Source organism: Nothobranchius furzeri, chromosome 4 (assembly GCF_043380555.1).
Source record: "Nothobranchius furzeri strain GRZ-AD chromosome 4, NfurGRZ-RIMD1, whole genome shotgun sequence".
Lineage (NCBI taxonomy): Eukaryota > Metazoa > Chordata > Actinopteri > Cyprinodontiformes > Nothobranchiidae > Nothobranchius > Nothobranchius furzeri.
The window spans coordinates 16,627,602-16,637,601 of NC_091744.1; the positions used below are offsets into that span (position 1 = coordinate 16,627,602).

A 10,000-nucleotide genomic window follows, 5' to 3' on the forward strand; every position below is an offset into this window, starting at 1 on the left:
ATGGTGTAGTGTGGAATGTTCAGAACCAGCAAATCCGGAGAAACGATAAGTTCTGATGGGAGTGAAGGTGATGTTTCGCGCTAAACTTTTGGTTTGGAGATTTATAACACACACTGAGACGCCATTCTGCCGGTCTACGTACCTTTTGCGGAAGTCCCCATCAGATCAGGAATGTCGAGGTCCAGCTTGACCTTCTCTGGAATCGAAGCGGGTAGAAAAAGCAGCGGTTGCCGACCAGACCAGTCTTGAGATACTTCCGGGTCACGACAGTATCTAGCGAGACCCAAAAAGGGGTCGTGATGATTCAGCTTTTATTCTGAAAGGAACCGTTGCAGCAGGTGGAACTTGCAACACATTTATCCAGCTTGTCGTTGGTTTTTTCGGCTGAAGAGGAAAGTTACGGATTGGCCACTCCGACAACTTCTCTAGGAAGCTTTGAACTGAAGTTAAGGTGACGTGGGCATAGTTTTATAATTTGGATGTTTTGATTTACGGTCGAATCAAAAAAGGACAGATTTACCAAGCACCAACAAAACCACGCCTCCGTCAGATCTGGAAGATTCTGATTGGATCAGAAAAAGAAAATGTGTCATGTGACTTCACATTGGATCAGTCTCTAGTGGAAACGTTTAAAGTTATATTACTTATTAAAATCTACTAATGATAACATTGTCATATCACAGATTGGTTCACATTTTATTACTGGACTAACACTTTGTTTGATTAGCTTTATTATAAATAGAGTTTATAAACTTAAGTTTTGTCATCAGTCTTCTCTTGAGCTGGAAAGGAAACAGTTTATAAGCAGATGCATGAGACCTTGAGGACTATCTCATGCAGATTATTTCTGTGTCAGAGACTTCTGGTTTGGCTTTGAGCAGAGCAAAACAGAGCAGGGCCTTCTAGGCTCAGTGTGAAGAACGAGGAAGTGTAAATCAGTTATACATTTAGAGCAGCTCTTTCTTCTTTCTCATCAATAAACCTAATGTCTAAACCTAACAAATACAACAGTACTTCCATGTTGTAGCTGATTACACATTAAACAGCTGCTTACATAAATGCACATTTATTTCTCCTGATCATTGCAGTTTGTACATGAGTCCCCTTCGCCCTTCCTCTGGGATCTGCCCTTGGTTCGAGTGCAGTACACACAGTTTTCCATATGAATGGGTAATGAGACAGAAATTATCTGCAGCAGGGCAGATTTCAGCCATCTAAAGCAAACCTTAAAGAGGAGGTTCAGTGGGAAGCATATAGCACTTGTTCTTTTTGACATTTGATCGGTTCCATGTTTCTCATGCATGCAGAATCTGAAAGTAGTCTTCAACCCATGTTGCCTGCTTTAGCTGCAGAACAAAATAAATGAGAAAGGCTGTTGTTGTTTTAGCTGCCAGGAGAGAGCAGAGCACGTCTGTGCTGGTAGAAGCTAACCGTTAGCATTAGCAACCCCACAACATGGTGGAACTCCTTCAGGCTTGTGTTATTTGTGGAGATGAAACATTAACGTTGCCAGAGTAAATGAAGGCAGCAGAAGAGTTTTGTTCCTGTTAGCCAATCAGAGACGAGATGTTTAAATGTCATGAATGTTAATGAGTAAAACTTCAAATCTCGCTTTTTTCCACCCAAATTCCTCCGGCGAACTTCTACTTCCTCAAACGGGAACACCGAAGCTTTTTCCCCTCAGACAACAACTCACAAAGCTTTATTTATACTAGAAACTAGAGCAGATTAATTAAATAATTAGCTAATAGTCAATCAGGCATTTTTTTCTTTTTCCATCCCACATATTTTTGTAACAAATTATTGCCCAGATTTGTTTCACATGTTGTTGCAAATTTGCAAACAAGCTCAGTCTTTAGTAAAATTAGTGAATAACATCAGAATAGATAACTATCTAATGCAAAAGTTAAAAGTGTGGTAAAAGCATGTTTCTCAAACTGCTTTTATGGTTTAGATTGTTTTAGATCAGTGGTGTCACACTCTGGTCCTCGAGGGCCCCCATCCATCACGTTTTAGTTGTTTCCCTGCTCCGTTACCTGTTAGACATGTCAGCAAGTGCTACAGAGACTTGTTAATCATCTACTGAATACTATCAGGTGTGTGGAAGCAGAAAAACCTCAAAACAATACAGGATGGAGGTTCTCAAGGACCAGGATTGGATGCTTCTGTTTTAGATGACTGAAATCTTCTGAAATAAGCCCTGATCTGATGCTATAGGATAGTGGTTCCTAACCTGGGGGTCCCAACCCCCACAAGGGGGCGCCAAAGCTTCTATGTGGGTCGCCACTTTAAGGGGTTAAAACTTCATTTATTACTTGTTTATAGCCTACATTTTGCTCACATTTTTTTCATGAGTGAAAAGTTTACAGATATTAAGACAGGAAATAATTAGTACAGAAAAAGTAACACACTTTTAAGAACATTTTGCTCAGCTCACTGTTTTATTTTCAAGTGTCAAAAGTTCATTTAAGATAGGACTGGTTGATTAATCACAGCCTTTACAGTAAATAATCTAGTATAAACAGTAATATACACATTTAAGTACATTTTGCTCAGTGTATTTTTTATGTGTCAAACGTTTATTGACTGGAATGATTGATTTATCAGTGTTTACAAGAAACAATGTGTTCAGAGAAGTAATACAAACTGTTAAGCACATTATGCTCTGTTTGGTTTTGTTAATGACTTTGTTCTGTACTGGAGCCTACTATTACTGTTATCTATTGAATCAAAGCATATTAAAATTTGCTTGAACAATTTTATCATTTCTTAATACTGTTTGTACTTGAAGAGAGAATGGGAGGGGGTCGTCAACATTTTTTCTGGTAAAAAAGGGGTTCCTTGTGAAAAAGTTTGAGAACCACTGCTCTAGGATAGTTTCTCCCTGATTCTCCTCATCAAGATCCCTCTGACTGTCATCTGCTGCAGGTGGGATACTGATTATGGTTTACTCAAATATATAAACTATATAAATGTATAAAGGATTTTTTTGATTTGTTAAGTTGGACTAGCATTTAGTGGACTTTTATGGTGGTTCAGGTTGTAGCTGTGATGTTTTTATTTCATTTTGAGAAGCACGTTGCTAAATTATGTGAATTTTATTTTCTATTATGATCAATGTTCAAACTCTGCTTTGATGCTGGCCCTTAACCTTGTATCACTTGGTTTGAGCGAGTGAGCATTTTGGCCATCCTGCTGAACTGTGTGACTCTGGGAATGTTCCAACCTTGTGGCCACACCCCCTACCTGCTGCAGGTAACACACGCACGCACGCACACACACACACACACACACACACACACACACACACACACACACACACACACACACACACACACACACACACACACACACACACACACATGCATGCTGACCTTAAAATCTAATTATATTCAACTCTCACTTTATTCTCAAGGCTCTGAAAATTTTTTATTTTGATTTTCCTTCCACTAGATGAGTTCATAGTAATCCCCTGTGTATGTGTGTGTGTGTGTGTGTGTGTGTGTGTGTGTGTGTGTGTGTGTGTGTGTGCATGTGTGTGTGTGTGTGTGTGTGTGTGTGTGTGCATGTGTGTGTGTGTGTGTGTGTGTGTGTGTGTGTGTGCGTGTGTGTGTGTGTGTGTGTGTGTGTGTGTGTGTGTGTGCATGTGTGTGTGTGTGTGTGTGTGTGTGTGTGTGCAGGCTCTGGATGATGGCATCTTTGTGTTCTTCGCTGGAGAAATGTTGGTGAAGATGGTGGCTCTTGGGGTTGTAGGTCAGAAAGGTTACCTAGGCGACACATGGAACAGATTGGACTTCTTCATTGTTATTGTTGGGTGAGTGTTGTACAGACGCACATCCACATGCACATATACTCCTCTGACATTAAATACAAGCCAAAAGTGTGTATGTGTGTGTGTGTGTGTGTGTTTTGTGTAAAGCTTAGACACTTGTTTAATGTCAGTTAAATGTCAAGCGTGTGTTTGCGCGTGCAGAGATGCACAGACAAAGGTGTGTGTGTGTGTTTGTGTGCGTACATGAGTTTGTGTGTGTGTGTGTGGGTTTCATAGAATGACAATCACATAACTCAGTCCTGAGAGACACAGACCTCAGCGATTTGTACTTAAAAGGCTGTTTATCCATGAGAATGCATTCCCAGTAGACCCACAGAGTTTGCCAAGGTCAGGCTGATCAGGAAGCTAAAGATGTCTTAGTGTCTCTCTCTCTCTCTAACTGCAGAATGTTGGAGTACTCTTTGGATGGGCACAACGTCAGCCTATCGGCTATTCGGACAGTTCGAGTCCTTCGCCCACTACGAGCCATCAACAGAGTTCCCAGTGAGTTGTTTTATGTATTTTTTCTCCAACATGCTAATTCTGGGTGATTTTTATTTTGTTGATATTTCAAATCAAAAGCTTTACACGCTGACCTTATTTTTAAATTTAAAAGGTTTGTTGACATATTTTTCATTTTGTCATTGACATTTACGTGCCAAGCTTCAACACCCCACAAAATCCATTCTCCTTTAGAGGTTGCAGCATCTGACCTGCCTGAAGCTCCATGTCTGTAGTCCAGGATTTTAGCCTCATCACTCCAACACACATTTTCACAGTGTCTGCCCAGAGGCCACTTTGACACTCTTCAAACAAAGACCAAGCAGTAGTCTTGGACTTTACCGCCGTGGCCAATCAAAGCTCTAAAATTGAGCTGAAAAACACATAAACTAAGATTAAAACTTTAAAAACCACACTAACTGAGAAAATGTTTTTTTCACTTGTTATCTTTGAAATATGATGCAGGCTGAATCTTCTACCCCTATTTCCTGCATTAGCTTCTGATTGAAAATAAATGGAAAAGCACTCGGATCAGAAAGACCAGTGACATTAGCACGTCAAATCAAATCAAAATCAAATCAAATCACTTTTATTGTCACGTCACATGTGCAGGTACACTAGTACAGTACATGCGAGTGAAATTCTTGTGTGCGAGCTTCACAGCAACAGAGTTGTAAAATCTCGCTGTAGTAAAATCTCATGTAGTCTAAATAAACATTCATGGACTCACCCATCTTCTTTCACGACGGGGATGGCTGTTGTTGATTTAGTATCCAGGAGAGAGCAGAGTGCGTCTGTGCTGTTAGAAGCTAACTGTTAGCATTAGCAACTCCACAACACAGCATAACTCCTCCAGGCTTGTATTATTTGTGGAGATAAAACATCAGCATTGCAAAGCAAATGGAGTCAGGGGTGGAGTCACGTTGCAGTTAGCCAATCAGAGGCAAGCCGTCCAAATACCAGGAAACAAGACTCCAAATCCTGTCATGTTCTGCTCTTATTAACCTCAACTTCCTGAAACTGGAGCGCCAGAGCTTTTTCCCACAGAGATCCACTCACAAGGCATTCATTTAAACTAGAGACTAGAGTCTTGAAATAAAATAATAATTAAATTATATTGTTTAAAATGTTTATTGGTTTCAGAAATATATTGATAGTTTTATCTTACTGAAATAATGACCAAGCAATATGAGGTAAAGGAAATAGTTGGCTATGTTCTAATTTTATGAAAGTGTCAGTTAAACAAGCCAATGAGCTGACTGCAAATTTACAAAATGACAGGATGCAGTCTGAAACAATGTAATACAAGCCAATACAAAATGACATATATGATACGATACAATGTGATCACATTTATAAGCTACAACAACGTGTAATGCAGAACAATGCAAACCCATACAAAACAATGCAATATGGTCTGCAGTATGAAATTATTAGTAGGCTATAATAAAATATGAGACAATGTGAAACTACAGCTTTTATTGACTTTTGAAGTTATAATTACACCTCTTATAAAAGATCTAATTAACAAAAATAACACTTTTATAATCCTACAATGGCACATTCGTGAAACGTGATACATGTACATAACCCAGTAAAAAAAAAAACAAGTAAAGCAAGGAGGGATAAGAGACAAAGAAGAAGAAATTGTGTTTGACTTGCTAAAGAACAAGCTGACGGCAAGAACGCCCAGAAACACAGAAAGAGAGAACGGCTGCAGTACAGACCTGGCAGAAGCATCAGCAGAAGAGACAGCAACAGTCCGATGATGCCTTCGCATTGTAGGAAGCCATTTACTGAACAAAACATTAAATTCAATGACCAAGCAGGACCAGCTTAAGTTTATAAAAACGTGTCAACTTTCACTCCCCGTTAATTGGACTACTTGCAGAAATGGCTGCACATTCTGCACTGCTCATCGGATGTAGACATGTCCTCAGCTGAAAGCCAGCAACCTTACTTTCTCACAGCCGAGACAATGAAAAATGTGCAAAGTGTCCTTATCCTCTCTGACCAAACTGTAAACTGTGCTTCATTTCTTTAACTGGAAATAGAAGTCACACATCTGCTTACAACTGCTGCTCTCCTTTTGATGGATGCATATGTGCATGAATGAGGGCACACTAACCAAAGTCATGGAATCATTGTGATGCCTGCGTCGTTCTCTACAGCTCAGCACACAGGCTCTGCAGCCAACTTTGTGTTTTTCTTTACTGCACTCTGGCCTTGCCACAATTCATACTGGCTCCTTGTAAAATTTACAGGTGTGTTTAAAGTAGCCAGAAAAATAATATTTTCTATTTGAGAAACTGGATTAGAGAGCAAATATAAAATCCATTAATTTCCCATTTGACAATTTTTCCACTTAAGTTTTGTGCAAATCATACACAAATGTCGGCAAAACTTTACAATAAGAGTCCCTTTATTAACATTACTTAGTGCATTATTAAACATTATTAAACAAGGAATACTTTTATTAACATTACTTAGTGCATTATAAAGCATTAATAAACAAAGGGCCCTTTTATTAAGTTACTTAGTGCATTATAAAGCATTAGTAAACAAAGGGTCATTTTATTAACCTCAGTACATTATAAAGCATTAGTAAACAAAGGGCCCTTTTATTAAGTTACTTAGTGCATTATAATAGTAAACAAAGGGTCATTTTTATTAATGTTACTTATTGCATTATAAAGCATTAATAAACAAAGGGTCATTTTATTAACGTTACTTAGTACATTATTAAGAATTTATAAACACAGGGTCCTTTTATTAAAGTCACCATCTCAGTGGCCTAGCGGTAGATTGTCCACCCTGGGACTGTGAGATCGAGGTTCAAAACCGGTCGAGTCATACCAAATGGGATCCAATGCCTCTCTGCTTGACACTCAGCTCTGGGTTGGATTGGGGGGTTAAACCACCAAAGAGTTCCTGAGCACAGCCACTGCTGCAGCTCACTGCTCCCCATTGGGCCATTCCCATCTGTACCGGGTCGGCCCGGGCCGGGTAGCGTAGGTTGTTTACATATCTGGGTAGCCTGGTATTTTTCCGGGCCAACCAAGGCTCATTCTCAGCCCTCTTCTCGAGGGGGTCTGCTTCAGGCCAACCAGGGCCAACACACCCACTGCTGACAGCAAATTCACACCTTCCATTAGAGCAAGCCTCTGATTGGTGGATAGAATCAGCCCACATGGGCTTAAGACAAGGATGTGTGGAATCAACCGGGCCAGGCTGGGGCTGACTGGGGCTACCCGGCCCGGGCCGACCCGGTACAGATGGGAATGGCCCACTAGAGGATGGGTCAAATGCAGAGATGAAGTTCTCCAGTGTGTAATGGTGACTATGGGACTTTAATTTTACTTGGTGCATTATTAAGCATTAACAAACAAAGAGTCCCTTTATTAATGTTCTCTGTATTGTTAACAGTTAAGAGCCCTTAAGGTTAGGACACAGGCCCTGGGGGTGTCTGCTTACGAATACATTACTTAAAATTATGAAGCAGTTGTTAATATTTAATTTTATAGTTTTTTAATGCTTAATATTGCACTAAGTAACATTATTAAAGGGACCCTTATTGTAAAGTGTTACCAAAAGTGAACTTTTCTGTCAGGTCTTTTGTAACTCTGTTTACGTAAATGTCTTTGCCAGTTATGGGACCTCGGTGTTTACGTAGTTTGTTTTGGTAGGCATGCGCATCCTGGTGACCCTCCTGCTGGACACACTTCCAATGCTGGGCAACGTGCTGGCACTGTGCTTCTTTGTCTTCTTCATCTTCGGGATTGTCGGAGTTCAGCTGTGGGCGGGGCTACTGAGAAACCGCTGCTTCATGAGAGAGGAAGTCAGAATGTAAGTTGCCTTGCTAACAGATACATACAACAAGGGATGCGTCATTATCCTCAATTCTGAGTCAAACGTTTGCCCACGACTGATTAGGTTCCAGCACTTAGCTAATTACTGAGCAGAAACTGATACCACATTTGGATCCTGGTTTTATGCTCTGATCAGGTTGACTGACATCTCTTGCTGGATCCCTAAAGCATCAAAGAGCAAACCAAGTCATGAGCGCTAAACAAATGTGTGTTTATGTCCCACCTGATCATTGATGGTGTTACACCATTATGCTCACTCACATCTTCACAGACGTGGTCTCAAAGCACCAGGTAACATCCTTCTCACCTCTTGACCCCACATCTCCTCACATGACTCAGCATTAGTACCTCTGATGAAGCTGTAAGATGCAGTTGCTGCACCTGGAAACACACGCTGCTGTTCTATTACAAACAGTAACATGTAGGTTGCACAATACAATAATTTGATCTAATCTGATTTGTGACGAAACAAATGTTGGGCTGGGGACATCTTCAAATTAGTGAAGTTAGTATCATCAAATAGGAGCACCTTACTAAATATCCATCTATCATATATAGGTCTGAGTCTTGGGGGCAACTGTCTGAGTAGATGTTCCTAGATTTCTTTCACCTCAGCAACCCCCTCCAGCTCATCTGTTATTTTTAGACCAACTGTGAGGTACTACCAGGGGGTCCGTCTTGAGCTCTCTTCCTCACAGGACACATCTGACACACCTCAGTAGGAAGGGATCCAGATTGCATTATTGCTAGATGCTCAGACCACCTTCACTGCTCTTTTTGATGCAGAGGAGCAGCAGCTGTACTCCAAAGCTCTGGTTGAGTATCTGAGCTCCTTGTTGCATTTCTGAGGGTGAGCTCAGCCGTTCTGTGGAGGAGGCCCGTTTCATTCGCTTGTACCCGTGATCTCATTTGGGTCTGTGAACCCTCTCTTCACTGTGACTGATTGGTACAACACCTTTGGCCATCAGTCTCCTGCTCTATTGGCAACAAGACCCTGGGATAAACGAACACCTCCCCTTAGAGCACTGGCTTATGACCAACCTGGAGTCAGCGATTTGCCCTCTTCCAGCTGAGGGTCAGGGCTCAGACCTATATTTATCCTAGGTGCCTAACACTGTTCTTGCTGGGTGTATCAGCTCAGTGAGGCCAACAGGACCACAACGTCTGCATAAATCTGTGGGATAGTCTGAGGCACCCTAAACTGCTGCTTGGTTGATTAAAGTTATGTCATAAAAAGCAAGCAAGCAACTCAAGTATCCTCACAGCTGCAAACAGCTGCTCCAGTGTTCCACGGGCATCACAAACACCACCTTCTGGATCTCAGGTATGACTTCCAGTCGAACTACCCTCTCCAGTTCTAGTGACATACATATGTTTTATCTCCATTTTGTTTAGTTTATTAATCAATGTTACATAAGCTGATTTTTTACCGACATGCTGCCAGCAACTTTCCTGGAACCAGTTTCAAACATGTTTACTGATAAAAGGCTGGTGAGGTAACAAAAACCTGTCATGGGCACTCCTCCACAAAAACGCTGGTCCCACATTTTTACTCCGCTTGGCAGGACCGAACCTCCTTTTTTTTTTTATATAATATTAGAATCAGATCTCATATGTGTAGGAGTACAGGCTCACATAGAGCCTCGGTGTCCTAGTGGAATGGCTGAAAACTGGTCATTTAACTATGCTTCCATCAGCAACAACCACCAGTGATATGAATGATTTTGCAATGGTAAACTTTTAAATTGCAGGAATGGTTTATCCTTTTTGTTTAGCCATTGTGTTGTCTCAGTAGCCTCAGACCTTTGGCCAGCGCTGC

General features: G+C 40.9%; 1 protein-coding gene across 1 annotated transcript in view; it reads left to right on the top strand.

Annotated features, from left to right (window-relative positions):
• Positions 1-10,000, top strand: part of LOC107388593 (voltage-dependent T-type calcium channel subunit alpha-1H) — a 126,363-nt gene that overhangs the window by 23,507 nt on the left and 92,856 nt on the right. The window contains exons 3-6 of the mRNA XM_070550132.1: positions 3,162-3,255; positions 3,681-3,814; positions 4,218-4,315; positions 7,999-8,158. Of these exons, the coding sequence (XP_070406233.1) occupies positions 3,162-3,255; positions 3,681-3,814; positions 4,218-4,315; positions 7,999-8,158 (486 nt within the window). The remainder of the gene's footprint in view (positions 1-3,161; positions 3,256-3,680; positions 3,815-4,217; positions 4,316-7,998; positions 8,159-10,000) is intronic.